We start from the raw sequence: 26,131 nt of genomic DNA on the forward strand, positions 1-26,131 counted from the left end.
AATATTTTTAAATAAGTAAATTTTATTACTTTTTTAATAAAAGAGAATAAACTATAGACTAATGCAGAAAATACCAATGAATTATTTCAGTGTTGCCGCATTTAATACCACTAACCATTTTATCTGGATTGAGCTTCTCCACCCCAAGGAATTAAGGAAACCATGTGGCTAGTAGGGCTCCCAAAGCTCTATACCCAATTCAGAGAATGCTTTCTCCAACCTGGATGCTGATATTTTCTTGCAATGACATCAGTCAGTTCTATTAACTCCATGTTTTAGTGGCCTACCTAACCACAAGAAATTAGCAAAATGAAGTGATCTGCACACACTTTTATTCTTGCTAATAGGTAAAAGTAAATCTCTGAGAGGGCATTCCCATCTCTCCACTTCTCCTCCTCTACAAAAACAGCATGTTACTGCATTTACATTAGTCAATTTGACATCACTTCTTATGCTCCATAATAATAGGTCCTTGTGATCTGAAGTAGTCTCCTGCATAAAATGAGTACTGATTTAAGGAGACAATGATTTAACATTCATAACAGCCTGGATTCACGTAAGCAGCGGGATCTTTATTTGTAAGACAATTTAAGTGCTTCTCTTCACAAAATGGAGGACTCTCAATCTCTTCCAGAGCACTTCAAGGGCTCCTGGTAGTGTCTAAGAACTTCATTTTTAAAATTTATAAAATTCACCTTCTATTATCAGTGTTATTTGCACAGAACAGACTCTAACTGAAGAACTACTACTATATCTGGGTATATCAGGATGGATCTAATGACTACAGGTACATGCTGAAGGCCATGGAGTACTGTCATAGAAGATAAAAAAAGGGATTGGATATTACTGGCCTCCTTTGGCATTTCAGTGCCCTGAGGCCTCCCAGGTTGGGGAAGGCTTGTACCAGAATAGGTAGAAAACAGTCACTTTAGTTTACAACAGCCATGGTTGAGTTTCTATGTAAGTTCCCCCACCACCCATACTGGCCACTGCAAGATTCCGGTATGGCACAGCAAAAAATCCCTGGCCTGGGAATCAAGACAACCAGTTTTGAGTCCTAGTTTTGCTACTAAATTCTCAATGTGATCCTGAAAAAATCATTTCCTTGGCTCTCATTTAACCAACCTATAACATAAGGAAGCAGGACTATGTAATCTCTAAGGTCCTTTTCAGCTTTATAATTCTTCAATTATGACTCTTTTTTGAAAAATAGATTTTATTGAAATCTTTTATTTTTATATCATCTAGATTTCCCCCTGTGCCCCTGAACTTCCTCCCAACAGAAAGGCATCCCTTTAATCGAGACTATTGTTTTCAAAGAAAAAAAAGGAGCAAAAAATTTAATTAAATGAATCAATACATTGGAAAAACATAACATAATATGCTATGTTTTATATCCATGGACTCCACCCTCACCCCCCTACACATATATACACACACACACAAGCACAAAAAGGCATGAGAGGAGCTGTATGATTATGACTTAGTCATTCTGGTAAGGTCCGAAAGTGTGCATGCCAAACTTGGGGCTCATCAGAGCCCCTGGGCAATCTCAGACTTCCCTGGTCCTGTTTCCCGTCCCACTTGGGAGTTAACCCTTCTCTGTACTACACTTGGTAACAGATTTGGGCTCTCCAAGAGAATCCCCTGTGTGAAACTATTCTCCCTCTCCCTCTCTGAGTGTTCTCTCTCCCCATACTGGGTATTCCAAAAGCTTCCTGAAAGTACAGGTTCCTAGGCTGCCAGTTCAAGTCACTTTATACCATTGACTTCAATTCTGTAGATAATGGGGCTGACCCAGATGACCTTTGAAGGCTCTTCCAGCTCTAACATTCTGTGATTCTACAATTCCAACAGCATGAGGCTGCCCTGAAGTGAGTAAAAGGTGGAATAGAATGTGAATACAGAGTAAAGAAAAATTGAGTAAGTGAAGGAGAAAACAGAAAAGCATAGTTTAAGAGTCTTCATCTGTAGGAAAATGTGGGCTGTGCCAGTGGTTCCTAACAATGAATAGTTTGCATGCTTTGAAAAGGACTAAGTGCTCTTTCGCTAAGGCTAATTAATGAAATTATTAAAACAATGATGAAATGAGCAGAGCTTTTGGTGCAACACCTACAGTTCCTCTCAACATAGAAGAAATGAAGTTGCACTCTTCAGAGTTTCACCCTTGAAGAAATAGTTCATGTACTTGATAGAATTTGCCACAGCAACTTCAAATAGTAGTTGGTATACTACTTTGGTAAGCAAAACCTGCTATCTCACAATGGTGGCATGGCCCTGCCTGTTATGATGTATGGAGAGGGCTCATTTCCTTCAAATTCACTACTCCTGAAGCCCAGGGAGAGGCATAAGTGGCAACCACTGGGTAGCTTGAACTCAAAAGTGGCTCACCGAGGTCACTTTTGATGGTGGACTGGATCTCAGGACAACAGCACCTTTTGATGATTTCTGTATATTGTCAATGTACCACTGGCTTAAATGATAGTTCCACATTCCCTATACTTAGAAGAAATTCTCTTACTATAGTCAAAGGTCTACTTTCAATGTGTTTATGAATTTTGAATAATAGACTCATAAAATCCAAAAATAAAGACAGTTTTTAAAAAATTCAGCATCAAAACTTTTAAAAAGTTGTCAAAAATTTTTGTACAGAATCAGGAAAACAAATAGATTATGCCCAATAAAGTTTAAGTATGGATTGTATTTTTTTTATTTCTCCTTGAGAACATACAGAAAGTGCCAGCACAGTGCCTTGAAGAGGGTAGGTGCTTTTAAAAAATGAATTAAAAATAATAATATAGTAATATTTATATATTTCTTAATGATTTACACTATACTTTACATATGTTATCTCACTTTACCCTCATAATAATCCCATGATTATCCTCATCTTGCACATGAGAAAACTGAATCTTAGAGATACTAAATGACTTATCCATGGTGCTTAAGGTAAAATCCAGATCCACGTCTTCCTGATGTGGAATCCAATACTCTATTCCAACACCACACTGCCAATTGAATAATGAATTTATTTCTATTTTTTTTTTTAAAAATCAATGCAAAAGCAATATGGTATAGTAGAGAGTGAGCCTTGAAGTCAAGAAGATCTGGGGTTAATCCTGTTTCCAATATATACGATCTATGAAATCATGGGCAAGTCATTTAGCCTCTCATTGTCCTCAACATCTAAGATCATACATTGCAGACTTCTTTCCTATCTATATCATTGGAAGGATTTTTCATACTAGGAGTTTCCTAGAGATATGACATTATAGATCTGAACAAAAAATGAGTTATTTATGGTGTAAGTGCTCATAACTTATTAGAACATTCAATTCAAAACACTCTATTTTCCAAATAATTTAGATAGATGGGGTTTTAGTGTGTCTTAGGTAGAATAACAATTGTTGCATCCCAGATGCTGGTTTTTAATCTCTATATTCTTCTAATTTCAATGAAACATTCTGATTTCAAATACTTTAAACACACCAAAAATTTTTAAATATTCCATTGCAGCCAAAATCTAGGTTCAATTCCAACCCAGAAAATTGGCAAGAGTTAATAAACCTCAAATTTTGTTTGTTGTTGTTGTAGCAACAAAGAAAAAGGAAAACAAATGTAGAGTAGAATCAAAACAAATGATAAAGGAAAGATAGGAAAGTAGAAATTGTTCATATGAGGAAAAACGAAACATAAAAATGTCAAATAGGGATAGAATCGTGATATCTTAGACACATAGTAGGTACTTAACAATTATTTGTTGAATTGCTAAATACAATCTTCTTCTTGTAAAAAGGATCAACCTCCCAAGAGCTAACTCTACCAGATTTCATGGAAAGCCTGGGACATTCTCAAGATTTTTCAAGATAATTGTAATTCAACAACAAAAATAAACATTTGAACCCAATGATTATGTATTTTAGTTGTAGGAATATATACATGTGTGTATATGTGTGTGTGTGTGTGTGTGTGTGTGTGTGTAATTAGGCATGTAAATTCTCCTAGAGTAGGGATTGCTTCATTCTTTGTGCTTGTATCCGTAGCACCAAGCCCAGTGCTTGAGCATACTAGATTAATGGACCTTAATTATTATTGATTTATTACTTCTGAGAGGATGAGGAAGTTAAAAAAAACTAAGCAGAACATAGAATAAGGATTCAATTAGCCAGTCAGTAAACATTTATAAAGCACCTGCTATGTGCCAGGTACTCTGCTAAGCACTAGGAAAACAAAGCAAGACAAAAACAGTCTCTACTTTCCAACTCTTCACAACCTAATGATGGAGATAACATTCTACAAATTATGTACAAACAAGCTGTATAGAGGGTAATTTGGAGATAATCAAGTCACTAGAATTAAGAGGAATTGGAAAGGGTTCCTGTAGAAGGTGAGATATTAGCTGGGGATTTGAAAGAAGCCTCAAATGTTCCTATTTGCTAAACTAAAGTTTTTTTTTTCTTTCATGAAGTTCATAAAGGGAAATTAACAATTGTTTATTTCTTAGGACTTTGACATATGAACTTGCAGACATATCCCTTAAACTTGTTGTGCTTTGATTTCTTTATTTATGAAATTAGCATGATGATAATTATTATATTCACCTACCCGTGGGTAAATGGGATAGTATCTATGAAAATATCTCCCAACTTTTCTCTGAAAGGCTCTATCTAAATAGAAGAGGTCATTATCACTACTATTTACATTTTCACTATCAATTATGGGATCTTATAGTTACTTGCTTATTGTTCCTTTGAAGTATATTACCACTTTTCATCTATTTAAATTTGTCCTTAAATAACAACTGTTGTTTCTTTCGTGTACCTTAAGTATTTTTTCTATCCATTACTTATTAATGTAAATTTTCAGACCATATCCATAAACGTCATGCCCTTTATCAAAATAGTCATGTGTATACTAAATTTGAAGTTAGTTGTCTGGGAATATAACCATTTTCCTATAATAACCATTTTGACTATTGTAAAATCTGGAAAAATTACCTCTTATTTAGTAGGCAAGATAATTAAAGATTTGAAACAGAAGTGGCTAATTTCTTTACCAGGACATGCTTTTTAACATTAAGCTGTTAAATTCCAATTTGATTAAAAATAATTTGAGTTATACATAATTTAATTTTTCATTTGAAACTTTTCTTGCTAATCTTATGGAGTTTTCCAGTACCCACATTCAAAACTAAAGGCAACCACACTGCTTGGAAGGCAGTCTTTACAGTACTATGATCTATATTTCAAGTCCTGTCTCTGAAAGTACATAAAAAACCAAGTCTGGGGTCAGCATTGGAGAAAAATAGAATATGATTGCCTCCCACTTTCTGCCTTTCCCTGTACCAGGATAAAAGGGACCAACATGTGGAATGAATGCTTCAGAAAATTTCCCATCAATAACTCAAGGTCTCATAGTAGGAACATATTGGAATTCATATCACTTACCTCCTAGATTAAAAGCATGCATTTCAAATACCCAGAAAAAAATATGAAGCAAGCATTTTGACCAGATAAGAGATGCATTTTAAATTCATAGAGCACACCTGGTTTTAATTCCCTTCAGGGAAGATAGAGGCCATCATTTTTCATATTATTTACAAATACAATCATTTGTATTTAACACAACTATAATTATCAAATCTTTGTTATCCCTCTCCCTTAGAATAGTATTCTAGTTCTGTAAGTCTACAGACATTTTATCTTAACTGTTTTCCCCAAAAAAGTGACACCAAACTTCTATATTCCATTCATATTATCATTCAATTACTTCCTTCCCAAAGAAAAGAATCAATGAAGGGATTTGCTAACCAGAGAACCCTTGAAAATTGTCAACCTTCCAAACATCTGGATTTTCATCACTTTGTAAATGATGCAATGTTTTATGACTTTTTAAATGTTAATACTTCACCAAAGTATCCCTCAAATAATTAAAATATTTTCATTCCAGAATCTTATTAGGCCAATCTCTTTCTCTCTCTCTCTCTCTCTCTCTCTCTCTCTCTCTCTCTCTCTCTCTCTCTCTCTCTCTCTCTCTCATACACACCCATTGTCATATGACAAAGTTCGACTCTCAGAGATAATTCTAAATATCATCATTTGCTATTTCAGTATTACATTAGTACAGAAAAATTGGATTATTATCATAAGTCATCATCAGCAACAAACATGTTATTGAGTGCTCACTGAATCCTGCCTGGACATTATGCCGGGTATCTGAAAACTGAGTAATAAATTCTAATCTGAAAAAATACCTGTCTCCTTTTTATTTTGAAAATTAGACCACGATGAATCTCATTTGTCCTGATTCAATCAGGCATCATTCACCTCAAGCATTTTTAAATGCCTTTCTTGAATTTTAGCATATCAAGCAGGTTGCTCATAAGGGAAGATAGTTCCAAAGAGAAGCCCCCATTAAAAGTTCACCAAACTGCAGGGAAGAGCTTAGTAACCTAGGCAACAGGACTGAAACATTTAGATTCCCTGGAACCAAGGGTTCCTAACCAGAAACACTTAATTCAGTCACTCATCCTGAAGCCTATGAACAGAACACTAGGCAGCATGCTGTGACCTCAGGTGAGATTTAAAAAAAAACAAACACCCTAAACATAAACAACTCCAAGGCTGCATCTCCTCCATGAGAACATTACAAAATCTTAGCGAAGTTTTACCTTTGTGCCTGATCTATGCTATTTCTTCCATTAGTCACAGTGGTATACCTACCTACTGATACCTTTCCTTTCCAGCTGTGGATGACTTTAAGGTAATAACTACACTCTTGACTCTAGTCAAGTAAAACATTTGATTTGGGAGATGGAAACAATATTCCCATTGTATATTGGCCATGACCATAACCAGGAAATGATGCATTTGGGGCAAGCACCAAGAACTCTGAACAGGAAGTATTGTACCTTCAGCTAAAAGGGAAGACCACCCAGTAGTAGGGAAACAGTGAGTCTAGGATACTGGTCTGAGGCAGCTGCCTCAGGAGACACATGTTTCTGACCTTGGATCAGGGAAGGGAGTCACACCAATGCCAATCTCTAATAGCTTTATATTTTAACTGATTATTCTTGCTAACCAGGTGCTAATCTCTCCTGTTTCTTTGCTGAGGACTACAAAGGTTATTGGTACTCTCTACATTTGGTACCCTAGGGCAGAACCCTGATTGTATCACGTTGGTAATAGCTGCTTTGATCTTAGTCAAGACTCTTCCTCTTTCTAGGCTTCAGTTGCCTCAGATGCAAAAAGAGGAGTCTGGATTTATAAAGTCCCTTTTAATACTAAATCTATGATCTGTGCTTTAATGTTCTTCTCACTGTTTTTTCTTCAGGCTGCCTGATGCAGCCTGTGATGGTCACTTGAAACAGTAGCTGCTACATTTTCACACAGTCTAGAAAGATACTTGAAATGGCATTTTGGCAGTTGTCTGAGTATTAAGCATTGTCCTTCAAGTGCTTCTGTCAGTAATTACAAACATGGATCAAATTTCCTAGAAGGATTAAGGATAATCTGAAATTGATCCTATCACATAAACTCATCTAATTAACTAATGGGGTTCTTTGCTTCAAATCCTCCTGTCCTTGAGAGAAAAAGTACCACCACAGTCCTGGTACAAACTAAATTTAAATCATTTTGTGAGTTTTCTCCAAGAATATATCAGCTCTATCTATATCTATGTATCTATCACCTATTAGATGAATTGATACTTCTTATGGTGGGGAGAGGAAGGAGAAATGCAGATTTTTCCTCTTATCTTCTAATTCAATTTAAGTCATGACAATTCTTTTTTTTATTTTCCAAATAACAAAGTTCTCACCAAGAGCTCACCGTTCATAAGAGCTCTCAAATGCTTCTCTTCTCTTGATCTCATTAACTGTTAGTGATTTCTTCTCTCTGCACTTCACCTCCATAAAAATGGAAATTCTTTCAGTTATCCATAAAAATAGCATGATATCCTATGACATGATAGAAGCCTAAATCTAACCCAGTTAATTCTAGGTCAGTGAGGTACAATAGTCTTAATAAGGAGCAACTCTGTTGAGTTTTCCTAATGCTTGTGTATATCATACCAAGTAAATTTAATGGAAGAAAATTAAAATATTTTTAAAAGACTGGAAGAGCAGATTATTAATTTTACCAAATGCTTATTCAATTAAGAACCATTTGCCATAGGATTTCCTTAAATAGAAATATTTTATATATTTAAAAAATTATGTGGTTTGCAAATTTTTTAATTTACATAATTTTATGAACATACATAAGCTTAACACAAGGAATGTCTATTGCTAGAGACTTTCTGATGACCAAGATCCCTACAGAAAATGCAGACCCTATCACCTAATATTTTTCTATTATGTGGAGAAAAAAAGTTGTTCCCAGGAATAGAAAAGAATCATCCGATGGCAAAGCCAATATTATATGATAAGGACATAATATAATCAGATCCATCATCAAATCAGCCTACCATAGAACTAAGGAAAATGGAGAAAACTGTTTACCCACCATGAAGTCAAACTCAGATATAAGATCAGTTGAAGCCAAAGTAGTGCAAGACAATGTCCTGAGGGAGGAAGGCCTTGGGACAGATCTTAAGTGTAGGATTTATATGGAAAAAGGAAGAGGGGGTTGTAAAAATTTAAGTTCTTTGAGGTCAGGGACCATTTTACTTTTGGTTTTGTATCCCCAGTTTCTAGCATAGCACTTGCAACATTGGAAGTGCTTAATAAATATTTATTCAAAGTAATTAAAGACATTCCAAGTACAGGGACACATCATGAGCAAAAGCCCTCACACAGGAATAAGAATGGTTTGGGAGGGGAGTGAACAGGAAAGAGCAACGACACCGGTATGAACAAAATGAACCATTTGTGTTGGACATTAAAGCCAGAAAGGCCGGAGAGAAGGCTGACTTAATGTGGCATCTTAGAGCTTAGTCTGAGAGATTAACACCTGACAGCAAGATCTCATTGCTTGTCTTGTGTTCAAAATAAAGCACTAACATGCTAGGAGTAGCATGTGAAAGATGAGATTTAGGAAGATTCATCTGGCAATAATATGCTGGATGGATTGGAAGGAGGAGTAGGCAGGAAGTGTAAGCAGAGGGCTATGATAGTAGGAACATAGGAATAAAGATTCAGGCCAAGAACAAATCCTAGAAACCAAATACTCTAACTACCCAATTTTACAAATATGAAAACTGAGACCCAGAAAGGAATCACAATTTATCAAAGGTCACAAAAAGAATGAGTAAGAGAGCCAAGAGTTATAGACAAGTCTTTAGGTGTCAAATCCAGTATTCCCTCTATAATATTATATACTATATCCTGCTAATTCAAAGCAGCTGGACATAAAGGTGATGTCAATCAGTCAATGAATATTTATTAAGTGCCTACTATGTTCAAGGCACTATACTAAGTGATATCAGTGGGTATGAAGAGTAAGGAACAAAGCTAGAAATACTTCAAAGAAAGTACTTGCAGGAGGAATTTAGTGACTCTATTTGAAGGACAAAGAAGACAATAAAGATGACACTGAAGTTCCAGTATTCAAGGATGAAAAATATCATGGCGGCATCGACAATAATAAGAAAATTTGGCTGGGGAAACTGCTTTGGGGGAGCGGAGAGATATTTTTAAGATATTGATATTATAATAGTCAAGCAGTAATGCCCTTCTCGAATTTGAAAATAGAAGGTTAAAAACTTAGTTGAGTATCTGTGCCTGAAGAAATAAATGAGGAGAGAGGGAGAGAAATGGGAGGAAATCAATAATACAGAAGTAATAATTTATATACTGAGACTGTATTAATGCTTCAAGAGGTCACCTTCTCTCTTGGGAAGGTCAAGCAGCCTATGGAGCCCTTCTTAGAACAGTGTTTTAAATGCACAGGATTATAAAGGAAACCAATAATATAAAAATATTCTCAAAATACTCTCTCTCTCTCCCCACTCCTTCCATAGATAGATATAAATAAGCATAAACATATACATGTACATATATATATATGTATATATGTATTTGTAAAACAAGTTCACAGACCCTTGGTTAAGAACCTCTGGTGTAGAAGAATCGTTCAAGGCCAATGACCAATGTACTAGAGATATCTGCAGCTAGAGAATAGGAAGAGGAAAGAGAAGCCTTATAAGACTTGATACTGCTTTGGCCACATTAAAGCTAACATGTATTTTGTAAGTGAGGATGCACCCCAATGACATTTCAGCTAGCATTGATCATATTAATGATATACCATACACCATGATCTTTCTTCTCACTTTCACAATTAGCCAAAAGTTGTATTAATAAACACTACTACTCATGGCTACACAGTAGTAGCCATTCTAGATACTTCATAACTGGTAAAGGAAACAAAAATAATAAAAGAAAAGAAAAGCTTTCAAATAAATAACATATCACTTTTCATTTCTGATTTCAGGGTCAGGAAGAAGACCCATGAAATGATGGATTTCACAGCCCTTCACAAAGTGTTCTTAACAAGCAGCTAAGTTTGGAAGGTCAACTAGAGAAAACAGCCTAAAGAAAAACCTTCTGGAACTTAAAAGAATCTTGTACAAAATATTTACCTTCTAGTTTCATGAAACTGTTAAAGTTCTACACATTGTGAATGATCTAAAAAACTTCAAAGCAAGTTGGCCTAATGTATTATTTTCAGAAAAGAAAACTATTAAGGAGTGAATTATTAGCTAAGCTTGTACTGGATGACCCCTCAAACTCCTCTTTAGATTAAAAAAAAAAATCCTCCAAACTGTCTTTCTTCACATCCCTTCAAGATGTAAGACTTAGAAACACTATTCAAGATAGCAAAGAATCAAGTCCACAAGGATATCCTGACTCATTAGAATGCCTTATTAAAATCCAAGTTGCCTCTTCTAAACATTCAAGAGATTAAAATAACAGCATGCCCATTCAAAATGTATCAGATCTTATGATGTTAATAGAACACGGTTTCTAAAAATATTCGGGCAATTTATTTTTCCCATCAATCCAATCATCAATCAACCAAACATTTTATCAAAAACTTATTGAGTACTGTGTTAAGCACTAGAATTATGAAGACAAAAATGAAAGTCTCTGTCTTCAAGGAATTTCTTGATTCTCCCTCAAGGAGATTGTATAATGAGTTAATATGTATACTATGTGACAATACAGATACATAAAAATAAATGTAAAGTAATGTTGGAGAAGAGGAATTCAAAGAAAGGGAGGTTGATTAAGAAAGGTGTCTTATAAGGGGTTCCATTTGGATTGATTTTTTTTTTGGGGGGGGGGGAAGCTAGACAATCTAAGAGGCAGAGGTGAGAAGCTAGTGTATTCCATGCATTGGAGGCAACTGCTACAAAGTCATGGAGATGGAAAGCAAAAAATTCAAGTGTGAAATGGCAAAGAAGGCTAACTTGACTGGACCAACAAAGATGTAAAGAGGAGTAATATGTAATAAGATTTAAAGGGTAGGTTGAAGCCAGATCATGAAAGTCCTTAAATGCCAAGCACAGGAGTTTGTATTTAATTCTAGAGGTCATAGGGGAATTTATTGAGCAGGGGAGTGTTAGCATCAAGCATGCTCTTAGAATATACACATTGAGAATTATATATGTTTCCTGGATGATTTCACTATCATTCATCCAATTCAGAGGTTCCTCTATACATCCCACTATACTCCAAGAAGTAGGATTCCCAAGTTTATCTTACTACTAGGTTGAAGTATTATCTATTATTTGATTATTTGGGCCAGGGTCCCCTTTATTAGCACAGAAAATTATAATTTTGTAACACTAGAATTCTCAGGATGGGATAGAGCTTTAAATGGAGACAGACGACATTCAGGCAAAAGATGTTTTCAGAATTTTTCCTTTGTAAATCCTTCTCAAAAACTTGTAAACCAACTTTAAATACTTTTTCCTGCCTCAGAAAACTTCATTTCTTTGCTTTTCTTAAGTCTATAGCTATTTTTATTTTCTGCATGGTCAGACAAGTATAATTCTGATTTTTAACAGCTGTGGGGATGAAATTTCATAAAAATACATTTCATTTGGGTCTGTTTGTTTTAAAATTCAAGTAACAAGATATATTTTGCTCTCAGGTTTAAAGAATTATTTGGGTCTTAAAAATAGCAATCAAGTCACAGAGCAGATATTCACAAACCCTAGATATTCCATTATTATAAACTTATATAGTTATGGGTAAAACAGCTAAGAGAGGGCCTAATATTTTTCAGCTCCATTTGATCCATTCTCTATTTCTGGGTTGAGATAGCTATATATGATCCATCTATGCTTATCAGTAAGAACTGAACTTTACATCAGCTCTTTTAGATGCTTTTCAAATTTCCCTTTTTTTATTAGAAAAATGTAATGATCACTATTAATTGAAAAGGGTAAAAAAAAGGAATGTATTGGATTCTTTAAATTTGTCCAGAATTCCTTAGGTAGAGGGGAAATATATTACCAGATCAAAGGACAATACTTTAAGAACCAACAGTTGTTCAATTTCACAGTTGGAGGGAATGAGCAATCAGTAATATTGATATCAACTTTTTCATCTTTCAAATTGAGGAAAGAAATATCTTTAGATGCAAAGGGAACCGAAGCCAACCATCATACTACTTTGGGTTTCTTTTATCTAATCTCCTAGATTCACTGCATGTAAGAGAGCTTAGAGATTTGGGGACACGAAATAAAACCCCCACTCCCAGGTGGCCTATCCTAGAGGCCAGAACTGGACAATCTAAGTCCAGAGATATGTCAACTATCTAAGGAAGATCTCTCTAAAATTACATCCTTTCATGTCTTTAAAACTGACTGTACATACATAAGGTCACTAGAAAGAAAGGCATGTATGCCAGAGAGAAGCCAAGCTTCTTCTGTTTTCCTCTAACTTCTTTCTATACAACGTAAAATATTGTGAATATATAAAAAACGAAAAGGCAATAATTGTAGAACTAGAAACTAAAAAGTCCTAAATTTTCATTCTGTCCTCAGCTGGATTAAACATGTGAGGACCAACCTCTTTGACTAATGCTTTCAAGTGGTGCTGTAAGACTTTCAAGAGTATTACACAAGTATATTATTTATGGGAAGGTTTAAATGGATCTACAACAAGAAGTGAGGTTTGGATTAGTTAGTGATGACTTCTCAAGATTATTTCAAGAGCTATAACTCTATTATATAATTCTGAGTTCTTTAATTCAAAAGACTTTTATCAATATTTTGTGCTAAAGATCACAGTCTTATTGAGGTAGTGCTTTCTATTTACAAATGCTCTAAAATCCATTAGCTTATGTCAGTCAGCTAACATTTATTCAATGCCTACAATGTGCCAAACACTGTGCTAAGCAATGGGAATACCAAGAAAGGAAAAAGAAAAATGAAAAACTCAGTCCCTCACCTCAAGAAGCTCACAGTCCAATGGGGGAGACAACATGCCAGGTTACACATAAGATATATGCAGGATCAACTGGGGATGGTATCAGAGGGAAGGCACTAAGATTAAGGGAAGACTGGGAAAGCTTATAGAAGGTGGTACTTTAGCTGAGGCTTGAAGGAAGCCAAGAGGCTAAGATGAGGACAGAGAGAATTCCAGCAAGGGGGGACAGCCAGTGAAAATACTGAGTCAGGAGATGGAATAGTATGCTCAAGAAACAAGGATGTGGTGAGGAGTAAAATGTAAGAAGATCAGGAAGGTAGGAAGGGGCCAAGTTATGAATGGCTTTAAAACGTCAAACAGAGGATTTTATATTTTATCGTAGAGGTAATAGGGAGCCACACGGGTTTATTTAATAAAGGAGTGGTATGTCCATGCCTTTGTTTTAGAAAGATTAATTTGATAGATGAGTAGAAAATGGATCAGAATGGGAAGAGACTTGAGGCAGGAAGAAAAACCTGCAGGCTATAACAGAAGTCTAGGCACGATGTGACAACAGCCTGTGCCAGTGGGTGGTGGCAGTGTCAGAGAAGAGAAAGGGTCATACATGAGAGATGTTTCAAAGGCAGAAATGGCAGGATATTACAACTGATTGGATATGGTGAAGGGAGGGGGCTATTGAACTGAAAATATGTTCTAAAAGTCTTGATGTATCACTTCAGCAGGGAAGAACAATTAGCCAATCATGAAATGGACCTTTAGTCATAAAAGTATTATGAAGAACAAACATGTCTTAGCCCAAGTAAGACCTCATTCCTTGTCAGTATGAAAATATATTGACTGAAACTTGATTCCAGCCAAAAAAGATATGTGAAAATCAAACATATTTGTTGAATTTCAAATGATTGTTATTCAGTGATAGACATAGCTAACTAATAAGGATGTAAAAGCTCAAACAGTTAACATTAATGCTAAAAATGTAAATAAGACTATCATTCATGAATTTGCTAATTGCACTTCCTTTATATAAACATTAATCTATAGTTACTAGTTCAACTAATTAGGACATGATTCTAATTAGCACAAATTCATGAATTTAATTCAGAAATGGGCCAGTTAGACCTTTTCTGTTCCATAGCTACAGACTACACTTAACCCTAGTCATCTTCCAAATGAATGCTGCTGGTCATTTATTGATATCAATTTGAAACTGACAGAGAAGTAAGGCAAGAACTAATGGAAAGTGTTTGGTTGAATCGTACAAATCCAATACTTAAAAAATAATAATAAAATAAACCCTTAAGTATATGGTCTATTGAATGTGGGTCATTGCCACACTGTCTTCATATTCAGAGGACATTTATCTTTACTTGTTGATATTATATATGATATTTTCTAAACATAGTACAACTATATTTCATGGGGGTGAAATGTGACTTTAGGTCAAGTATAGAACTACAAATAATTACAAGTTTGTACTACATAAAAATTAATTTTACTTAGATAATAGCTGTTCTTGTCTAATTTTTTAAAAAAGCAAAAAGTAGAGTATCTCTATACAGCTCCACCAGTGACTTGCTGTGTCACCTCAGAAAACAAAAGTTCATGTCTCTTTGTCTTAATCTGCATTAGATCATGATTGTAGATATAAGTGTGGGAAAGGGGACAGCACAAAGAACTACAATAAAACTTGCTTCTCAGGATCAGCATGCCAATTTTGACAGAAATAGACCAACTATGGGGCCAAAGAGCATAATTTATCCCTCGATTCTCTTTTTTGAAAAGCTATCTTCTTGAAAACTCCTTGAAGGTAGGGATCCTGTTTTACACTTGTCCCGCGTACCTATCCAACACAACCTTAGCCAGCACTGGGAAAAAAATCAACACTCTATAAATAATTGTTGATTCATAATCTTCTATTGGGATCTTATTAGTCTACTGACAATAGCATAACATGAGATGCTTTTTTAAAATCAGAGGCATTTACTAATAATAGAAGTGTTTTAATAATAATCTTGAACATGAAAGATTTCATAGCACATCAATCTTTTTTTAATGCTTAGCCTTATCCTCCTCCATTACTGTTCAGTGAATTTGTTAGAATTTTATTGTCTCAACAGTACTTTAAAATCTTTGCCTAATTTTCAAGGGAATTCTGATATGTTAATCCTGAAACTTTAAAAGAAATATCTATCAGTTAATATCAATTATTTTGGAGATTATCTGGAAATTAAGTAGATGAAAAGTTGTCACTTTCAATGGTTCTCCCATCAATCTGCAAAAAGTTTTATGCTGTTACCACAAAGACTCAGACTCAGCATCCTTACCTGGCACCCTCTTCGCCCAGTTGATCATGTGAACAAGCTCCCTGTCTGCCAGATTGGTCAATAAAGTCATCATTGAAGCTTCACTGAAAGGTCTATTTGGATCGTATTCAGAATAGAGTATCGGTGGCTCGGCTTCCAGCAAGGCACTGACCATTTGGTCAGCTGTCAGGGACAAGGCCGGGCTATTCTTCTTGGTATGTTTTATCAAGAGAGGGCTTGGCCAAAGGGTAGAAGCTCTCATGTCAGTCGAGGGACCTGCTTCATTTCTCCCATCCTGATCTTCTCTTTGGCGCTTATGCTTCAACATACGCCCACCTCGTCGGTCCTTCCGGATTCCTGGGAGGGCAAAAACAAATGAGTTAGTTGCCTCTGTTTCAACTTTACACTTGTATACTGAAATCACCACTATAGGTCTGTTTATTTTTTAAATTCTATTAGAAACACTAGAAAGATAATAAAATATTAAATTGGCCAATAATCAATTATTCCTAGGAATTGACTAATATTCAAAATAGCAATATTTTTAAAATAGAGATAACCTTGCTCTTGGACAAAAACACTAAATCCTCCATATTTTCAAAGTAAACCACTTTGTAGAGATGACTAAGGTGCAATGACTTGCCCAGGGTGACTGCTAACTATGCCCTACCGGACAAAGGAGGTTTGACTAAATCTTTCATTATTACCACAAAACTGATACTTCATCCTTCATGATATTTTCTCCTTTGCTGAATGAATAGCTATCACTCAGGTTCAAGAATTTTGCCAAGCTCTTGTTTTTCACAAGTGTTCTTCTATTTTCCCGTCATAAAAGTTTCCAAACAGTTTATTATTATTTTTTGGCCAAACCTATGCTCAGCTGTGGTTCTCACTCACAAAATTATGGGGACATATTCCATCTCTTTCAAACTGCCTTTTTTGGTTATATCTTAGTCCACAAAAGGCAGCACTACTAAACGAAGAACAGGCTTGCAGCTAAGTAGGAACAAATAAAAGATGAAAATTATCATGGCCACTAAAAAGCCTTTAACTTTACCACATCTAGCCAAATTGCAAGTGTTATTAAAGCTCAGCTTACTGAAAAAAGTTATTGCATATCCAGATCTTCCTTGATCCACATCCAGCAGGGTCTATACTGTGCCATAACATGTTCTGGAAAGAGAACAGATTCTAGAGGTAGAGGGCCTGGTTTTCTCTCCTACCTCTGACACTTACTACCTGCTTGACCAGCTTCCTCATCTGTAAAATGAGTTCAGAGTAGATGACAGCTGCAATCCTTTTCAGGTAGGTGGCAGAGTATATAGAGGGCTGACTTGGAGACAGAAAGACCTGAGTTACAATTTTGCCTCAGGCAGCATGACCCTGGGCAAGCTATTTTACATCCATCATTCTCAGTTTCCTCATCTATAAAATGAGGATAATAATAGCACCTCAGAGTTGTTGTAAGAATCAAAGTCCTATGCGTGCATCACTTTGCAAACCTTAAAGCACTATATACATGCTAGCTATTATTACTACTACTATTTTCACTATTGTCATTATTCTGACTCTAGATTTATAATCCTATAAGGTTATAATTAGGCAAACCTCTACTTAGTAGTCAAATTAACCAGATAATTTTCAATTTGTAGTTTAAACTTTAGCCATCACATGATGTAGAGAGTTGACACGTTTGAAGAAAATGTATTTGTAAAATAAGTTAAGAAGACTGACAACAGTATTTGTTTCGACACTGAATTGACCCTCATCCCTTTACCTGAACTATCACGATAATCTCCTAATTGATCTTCCTCCCTCAAATCTCTCCCTACTCCAAGCCTTTCCCCAAAGAGCCACTTGAATGATTTTCCTAAACCACTTCCCCACTCAACAAATTCCAGTGACTCCCTAGAACTGAATTTCAGCTCCTCTTTTTGACATTTAAAGTTCCTTAAAACTCAGTCTTTCTTGCCTTCCCTCCAAGCACAGTTCAGTTCAACCAAAATGACATTTTTGCAATTCTTCACACATAACATTCTATCTACTGTCTTTGTATCTTTGCTCACTGGCTGTCCCCTATGCCTGGACATAATATGCCCTCATCTCTGCTTCCTGGAATCCTCTGTTTTTTTCAATATTTAGCAAAAGCATCATCCTCTACACAAATCCAGTTTTCCCAAGCTGTTAGTGCAGCTAGGTGGCACAGTGCACAGGGTGCTAGACTTGATACCTGGAAGACCTTCAAATCCTGCCTTCTGACATTTATTAGCTGTATGACCTTGGGTAAGTCATTTAACCTCTTATAGTCTCAGTTTCCTCATTTATTAAATGGGGATAATGATAACATCTACCTTGGAGGGTTGTTATGAGGCTCAAATAATATTTTACAAGTAAAGCACTTGGCATAACCTAAAGCACTACATAAATCCTAGCTATTATTATTATTAAATTGCTATGCCTCCTTCCTGCCCCATTACCTTGTATCTACTTTTATGTATTTATATGTGCATCATCCTTACTTCCATTAGAATGCAAGTTCCTTGCGGACAAAAAGTGTTTCACTTTTGTCTCTATATACATCCCCAGAACCTATCAAAGTCTCCATCACATATTGGGTGCTTAAGAAATGTGGTTTTTTTTTTTTTAATGCTCTAAATCACTGTTGATTAGAGAAATGAAAATTAAAAGAACTCTGAGGTAGCACCTCATACCTATCAGATTGGTTAATATGACAGAAACATAAAATGATAAATGTTGCAGATGTGGGAAAATCAGGACACTAATGTATTGCTGGTGGAGTTGCAAACTGATCCAACCATTCTGGAGAGCAATTTGAAACTATGCCCAAAGTTCAATCAAACTGTACATACCCTTTGATCCAGCAATACCGCTACTGGGTCTATATCCCAAAAAGATCATAAAAAAGGAAAAAGGACCCACATGTACAAAAATATTTATAGCAGCTCTTTATGTAGTGGCAAAGAATTGGAAATTAAGAGAATGCCAATCAATTGGGGAATGGCTAAACAAGTTGTGGTATATGAATGTAATGGAATACTATTATGTTATAAGAAGTGATGGACAGGCAGATTTCAGAAAAACCTAGAAAAACTTACATGAACTGATGCTGAGTGAAGTGAGCAGAACCAGGAGAACATTGTACATAATAATAGCAACATTTTACAATGATAACTATAATTAACTTAGCTCTTCTCAGCAATACAAATGATCCAAGACAATTACAAAAGATTCATGATGGAAAATGCTATGCACATCTAGAGAAAGAACTATGGAGTCTGAATGCAGATCAAAGCATAATATTTTCACTTTGGGGTTTTTTTTTTTGGTCTTTTGTGGTTTTTCCCTTTTGTTTTGGTTACATGTTTACATGATTGTATGTTTACATGTAAACATGTATGTGTTTGCGTGATTGCACATGCATTACCTATATTAGATTGCTTGCCATCTTGGGAAGGGAGTATGGGAGGGAAGGAGGAAGAAAAAAATCCAAAATTCAAAATCTTGTTTAAAAAAATGAATATTGAAAACTATCTATACATGTAATTGGAAAAAATAAAACACTATTTACAAAGAAAAAGAATTTTTTTTGTTAGTTGATTATTTTGGCATTTGAAGCTAAATTACTTCATTGCCAAATGTCTTGAACAAAAGCAGTAGAATATGCAAGAATATGATAAGGCTTCAGAACAGAAGATTTTTTAAAGAGTATTGAAAGCATTTTTAAGGGCAATCCACAGCTAGATACTTGAGTCTTGTAGTAGTTGACAAAATTCAATTACAATTTCACTTAGATTGATGAGGATGAATTTTTTCTCAGTGTTATTAAGCCTCTTCCTGAAATATTGTTTAGTCCTTGAGTCTCCAACTTCACAGGGTTAGTAAGGTAACTAAAATTTAGAAAATAGGACTTATCAGGAATGAAGAAGTGATTCAGTTAAAGAGAAGGTTGAGAATGTAAACTAAGGTCAAAGCAAGAGTTAATTGGCTTCAACTAAAGAATAGGAGATTTAGATTAGACCTAAGGACTGACAATGATGATTGTTAAGTGCTGGCATAGTTATAAAGTAGGTTATGACCTCTTGTTCCTTAGAAGTATTTGAAATTAGTGTAGTTATTCATATAAATCAGATGGTTTTGAGGGTACTGTGTAACATAGTGGAATTGACTCACCCTCCCTTAAAGTCTCATGAAGGTATGATTCACTTGGAAACTTCTAAGTCAAAATGAACTGAATTTGGTTGTGAAGTAGAAAAGCAGGCAGTCTCATACTTATAAAATTGCCTACCAGCTAAAAAAAAGTGATGGGTAGAATCAATCAATACTAAAACTCTGTTTATTTCCACCTCTTACATTTTATAAATAAGTTGAAATTTAGTTTGAAAAGGAAAATAAGCAAGCCTCTAAATCATTAGTAATGAGAAAAATGCAAATCTAAACAACTCTTAACTTTCACCTCATATCCAGTAAATTGACAAAGATGACAAAAGGTAGAAATAGTCGATTGAAATTATGAAAAGACAGGCACAGTAAAACATAATTGGTGGATCTGTCTTTGGTTCTGGAAAACATTATGGAAAGCAATTTTGTTTTGCTTTTGTTTTTTGAAAAGTGGTCAATGTGTCTATACCCTTCGACCCAGAGAAACCACTGCTAAGGATCCCCCAAGGATGTCAAGTACAGAAAGAAAGGTCTCACATAGACTAAAATACTTATAGCAGCACTTTTTTTTTAATATCAAAGAACTAGAAATAAAGTAAACGTCTATCAGTTGAGAGATTGACTAATCAGATTGTGGTATATTGTAGCAATACATTGTTACTGTACTGTAATGAAATATATGAAAACAATAATTGATAGAAAGAAGTAAAACAAATCAAGAACACAATATACATAACTGCAACATCGGTGACAGAAGAAGAAGATGATGATGGTGGTGGTAAAGGAAAAGAAGATGAAGAAATTGCAAACTACATAGTTATAATGAGCACAGTTAGCACCAGAGAAAAGATGAGAAAGTGTAGCTCCTTTCCTTCTTAGAAGATATGCAGGAGTATGGGTATAGAATATTTCATATGTTGTCTGATTTTGTTGATTTGTTGGTTAGTTTTCTGAATCTCAAAAAAATAAAAAATACAAATGACCCAGAAACCAATAGAGAGATGAATGATGGGTATAAATAGGCTGCAACACATGTCTAACAATGCCCTGTGCCTTATGAACAAGAAGTAACATAAGGGACATCATGCAAAAAATGTATAACTGCTGAGGGGACTTGAAATCATGTGAAAAGAAAAAGAGTTGAAGGAACTACAAATGTTTAGATTGGGGAGGAGGTTAGGGTGACATAAGTCTTCTCATCATGGGGAAAGACACATGAGGACTATCTTTCAATATTTTATGGGCTGCCATGTAGAAAAGAGATGAGACCCGTCCTACTTGGGCCCGTAAGATAGATTTAGTACCAAATTGAAGAAATTAAAGGGAGGTCGATTTTATACTCAAAATAAGGGAGAACTTCCTAAGAGTTAGAGCTGTTATTGTTGCTGTTGCTATTGTCCTTGCTGCTGCCGCTTTGGTGGAAGAGGCAGTTTGGGGATCCCCACTCCCACCCCATCACTGGAGCTGTTCAAAGAAAAGTTGGATCGCTACTTACTGGAAATGGAATAAATTCTTTAAGTAGGATCTGGACTAGATCATCCTCAAGATTCCTCCCATTTCTAAGATTCTATGATTCTAAATTCACGTGAAAGAGTCTTATGATACTGCTCAGGGAGCCATGCATATCTGCCACTAAGAATATATCCACATATCACAAATAACAATATGGCACAGGGATTCTAAAATTATTCTTGCTTTAATGGGAATTGAATTGGAAAAGACAGAGTTCTAAACTCCATTTGTAGATCAACCTTGCTTATAATAAAGTCTATAGAAACAGGATTATTTAGTGGCTAAAGTGCTAGAATTGGAGGCAAGAGATCTGGGTTCAAATCCCACCTCAGAAACTTATGGTTGGGTATATCATAAGGATCATAAGACTCTAAACTTCTCAGAGTCACTTTCCTCATTTGTAAAATGGGGATGATTATGTTTGTACTTATACTTCAGCATGGTGGTTGGTCCACAAGCATTTATTAAGCATCTATAATATTCCAGGTATTGTTTTAAACACTGGAGCTACAAAAAAAAAAAGGCAAAAGATAGTTCCTGCTCTTAAGGTTCTCACAGTCTAATGGGGGAGTTGTTTTGAGGCAAGCACTTTATAGACTTTAAGGTGCTCTATAAATATGAGTTGCTCTTACTATCTCTGCAGAATTAGGACTAATATAATAGGGACTCTGCCTAACTTACAGCCTATTCCTCATTATTCAGGGTTGTGTAAATAGGAATAACATGGATAATTTAAATTCACAGATAACTTTTTTAAAATGTATTCTCTTCTGCTTAACCAAGACACTTTAAGGACTATTTCTATGACCAATATGCCAGGCAGCAGAAATGAGAAAGATAAACAATTAGTTTGGAAAACTAAAAAAATTAGATATGACAATAAAAATTGTCTGTATAATACGTAGTACTTAGTCTGTTTGCAAACATTGTGTCCAATTTTAATAGCACACAAATAAGATTTGCTTTCATCTAATTTAAAATAGATGCCACTCAAAATGAATCAGGATAATAAAGCAAAATAGTTCAATAGCACTATGAAAAGGTTCCAGAATTATTATGCTGGTGCACTTGCCCTCATTTGTCCAAGGTTATAGACGTCTCCCAGGAAGGAGAAATAGGTTTGAAATGAGAGGTCTTACAAGAAGAAGATGCTCTCACCGGAAGGTGCTGGAAGTCCAGGAGCACCCTAAAGATATTTGCTAGGGCCAGAGTAGGTGGATGGGATGTGAAGTGGAGAGGTTGAAAGGGGAAAGGGAGATAGAAATTGGGAAAATAGGAAATCATAAAAGATGGACTGCTTTAAAATATAGACTTGCCCGTAACATGGTGTTATCAGAGATTTGTCCCAGGCACCTCTTATGTCAAGCCTGCAATGTTGAAAGTCTATTTTCCCTACTTAATAGTATTTTTTTCCAATTACACGTACAGATAGTTTTCAACATTCACTTTTATAAGATTTTGATTTGCAAATTTTTCTCCCTCCCTCCCTCCCTCGTTCCTTGCCCCTCTCCCCAAGACAGCAAGCAATCTGATACAGGTTATACATGTACAATCATATTAAATGTATTTCCACTTTAATCATGTTGTGAAAGAAGACTCAGAACAAAAGGGGAAAACCACAAGAAAGAAAAAACAAAAAAAAAAGTGAAAATAGTATGCTTCAATCTGCATTCAGACTCCATAGTTCTTTCTCTGGAAGTGGATGGCATTTTCATCATGAGTCTTTTGGAATTGTCTTGGATTATTGTATTGGAAAGCCTATTTCTAATTATACAAGGCTGTCATTAACTGCTCACTTTTCATTCTTCTTTGAACTCCTTAGCTCACCATTTGTGTCTCAACAAAAGCTAAAGAACGAGCTCAAAATTTGTTAATGACACAATTCAATCTATTATTCCATGTTAATTCGGTGTCTGTTTTTTTTTAACATAGACTTTTTAAATGATCTTTTCTTTTGCTTAACATTGTATACCCCCCAGTGAAGTCTTATATGTAAGGTTAGTCTCACAGCTGCCTAAAGACTGCTTTGAAATGTAATCAAATATATAAAACATAATAACTTCCATTCTCTTTCTCAATAAGTTCACATTGCTCATTTTAATTCAAAAGACAAAGAAAAAGAGCAAAAGAGTTTAAAATTATTTAACCTGTTGGGAAAATGTGGAGTACTAAGTAATGTTAAAAATCCATTTAATTAACAGTTAATTCAACAGACAGGGCCCTTCTGAATTGATTTTTATTTGTCTTAAAAAACCTAGACTGTACCAGCTTCCAGTCCACAGCCCAAAGCCACAAACTCCAGTAGTCCCTTTAAATGGCAATGAACAGAGGGGGTTATTAGTGTGAGGGCAGTGAGCCAGGAAAGCTCTAAGAAGGAAGATGACCTGGCAGCCAAACAAAATCCATTTCATGTGCCAACATGAAGCTACCCAAACTAAAACTATTAAAATATCCACCCAAACCAACTGGATGAAAAGTAAAATTTTACTCCAAAATTAAAATGTGAACTTTGAAAACAAATCCATTGGTGTTTATGGCAAAGGTGCTCTCGAAAGAGAGCTTTGAGAGATGGCTCACCCAAATGTGATAGCACTATGATGGCACCTAAGTAGTACCAGAAAGACAGGAGTTTGAATCCTATCTCAGACACTTACTGTGTGACTCTAGACAATTCATTTACCCTCTCTGTTGCATCAGCTTTTTCATCTATAAAAAGAGGGAACTGGACTCAATAGCATTTGAAATCCCTTTCTGGTCTAAATCTATGATCCTAGTAAATGGAATAGGACCAACATGACCAGGGTATTTTATAAAGAGCAGAAGAATAAAAAAAAAACCTAATAATCTCTGCCATTATTAGCTCACAAGATTGTTGTGAGGAGAAGCAATATGATATAGAAAGGTAGAAAGAGTTCCAGACCATTGTTGGTGGAGTTGTGAACTGGTCCAACCATTCTGGAGAACAATTTGGAACTTTGTGCAAAGGGTTATAAAACCATGCATACCCTTTGATCCAGCAATACCACTCCTAGGTCTGTATGCCAAAGAGATAAAAAAAAAAGGGAAAAGTACCCACATGTACAAAAATATTTACAGCAGCTCTTTTTGTGGTGGCAAAGAATTGGAAATTGAGGGGATACTCATCAATTGGGGAGTGGCTGCACAAGTTTTGGTATATAAATGTAATGGAACACTATTGTTCCATAAGAAATGGTGAACAGATGGACTTCAGAAAAATCTGGAAAGACTTGTGTGAACTGATGCTGAGTGAAGTCAGGAGAACACTACACACAGTAACAGTCACACTGTGTGATGACGGACTTTGTTAAACTTAGATCTTCTGAGCAATGCAATGGTCTCAGACAATTCCAAAAGACTCATGATGGAAAATGCTATCCACATTCAGGGAAAGAACTATGGAGTCTGAATGCAGATCAAAGCATATCATTTTCTCCTTTTTTTGTTGTTGTTTGTTTTTTCTTTCTCATGGTTTTTCCCTTTTGTTCTGATTTTTCTTTCACAACATGACTAATGTGGAAATATGTTTAATATGATCATACATGTGTAGTCTATATTAGATTGCATGCCATCTTGGGGAAGGGGGAATGAAGGGGGGAATTTAGAACTCAAAATCTTATAAAAGTGAATGGTGAAAACTAAAAATTCATTCATTCATTCATTCATTCATTTTTAAAAAGAAAGAAAGAATTCCAGACCTAGAATCAGAAGGCCTGAGTTCAAATCCTGCCTCGGACATTTATGAGCTCTGTGAACTTGGGCAAGTCACAAAACCATTCTCAGCCTGTTTTCTCTGCTTTAAATAGGCATCTTGGCACTCAAATTACAAAGGAATTTGCAGGTCAAGTCAGGCCCTTCTTTTTGCAAAGCTCAGAAAGGCTGTCATTTCCCCAGGGTTATTCAGTTAGTGTCTGAAGTAGACATGGAATTCAGGGTTTCCTGATTCCAAGTCTAGCCCTTTCTCTGCTACACTATGTCGCCTTCCCGGGACATAAATGACAAAGTTATTTATTGCCAGGAAAATGCTTTAGAATCTTTCATATGGCATATAAATGCAAATTGTTATCATGAAATGAGATTTTTCAAATGAAAGCTCTTTGCAAACTATCAAGTTTACAAGATGCTATTATGATCTCATCCTCAAAAATAACGTATTGGGTGTGGGTCTATTTTAACATTGATCTTGGTCATCTTTGGCATTATTTGGTATACTGAATAGAAAATCTATATTGAAAGTATTCGAAATACCAGGTTGTTGTTTTTGGGGTTTTTTTTTTTTTAGCTTTTCAGCTGGTCAAATAATGCAATTTTTACTCTAATGGACCTGAGAAGCAAATGTCTTTATTAAATATTGCTCTTTTTCCTTGTACTTTTATCCAGTGATCCAAGTACTATTCCCATGGCTATATTTAATAAAAAAAGCAAATTAATGGATAGACACCCAGCCTTGGAGTTAGAAAGACCTGGGTTCAAGTCCCGTCTCTGACACCTAATGGCAGTGATGCCCTGGACAAGTCACTTAAACTCTCAGTGATTCCAGGTAACTCTCCAAGACTTTAAATTGCAGAGCAAGTTCCAATATGAATTAATATAGGAAATGGCCTCACAAGGAGTTCCCTACACCAATGTGATTAATAAGACCTAACCTTATAAAGTAAAACTAGTCCAGATCTCTAAAACTTCTCTCTCTTTCTCTCTCTCTCTCTCTCTCTCTCTCTCTCTCTCTCTCTCTCTCTCT

General features: G+C 35.5%; 1 protein-coding gene across 5 annotated transcripts in view; it reads right to left on the reverse strand.

The window, feature by feature from the left end:
- Positions 1–26,131, reverse strand: part of ESR1 (estrogen receptor 1) — a 455,293-nt gene that overhangs the window by 161,964 nt on the left and 267,198 nt on the right. For all 5 annotated transcript variants that reach the window (XM_027857990.1, XM_027857989.1, XM_027857987.1 and 2 more), the window contains one exon: positions 15,706–16,041. In XM_027857990.1, the coding sequence (XP_027713791.1) occupies positions 15,706–16,041 (336 nt within the window). The remainder of the gene's footprint in view (positions 1–15,705; positions 16,042–26,131) is intronic.

Source organism: Vombatus ursinus, unplaced genomic scaffold, assembly GCF_900497805.2.
Source record: "Vombatus ursinus unplaced genomic scaffold, bare-nosed wombat genome assembly UNPS02012602.1, whole genome shotgun sequence".
Lineage (NCBI taxonomy): Eukaryota > Metazoa > Chordata > Mammalia > Diprotodontia > Vombatidae > Vombatus > Vombatus ursinus.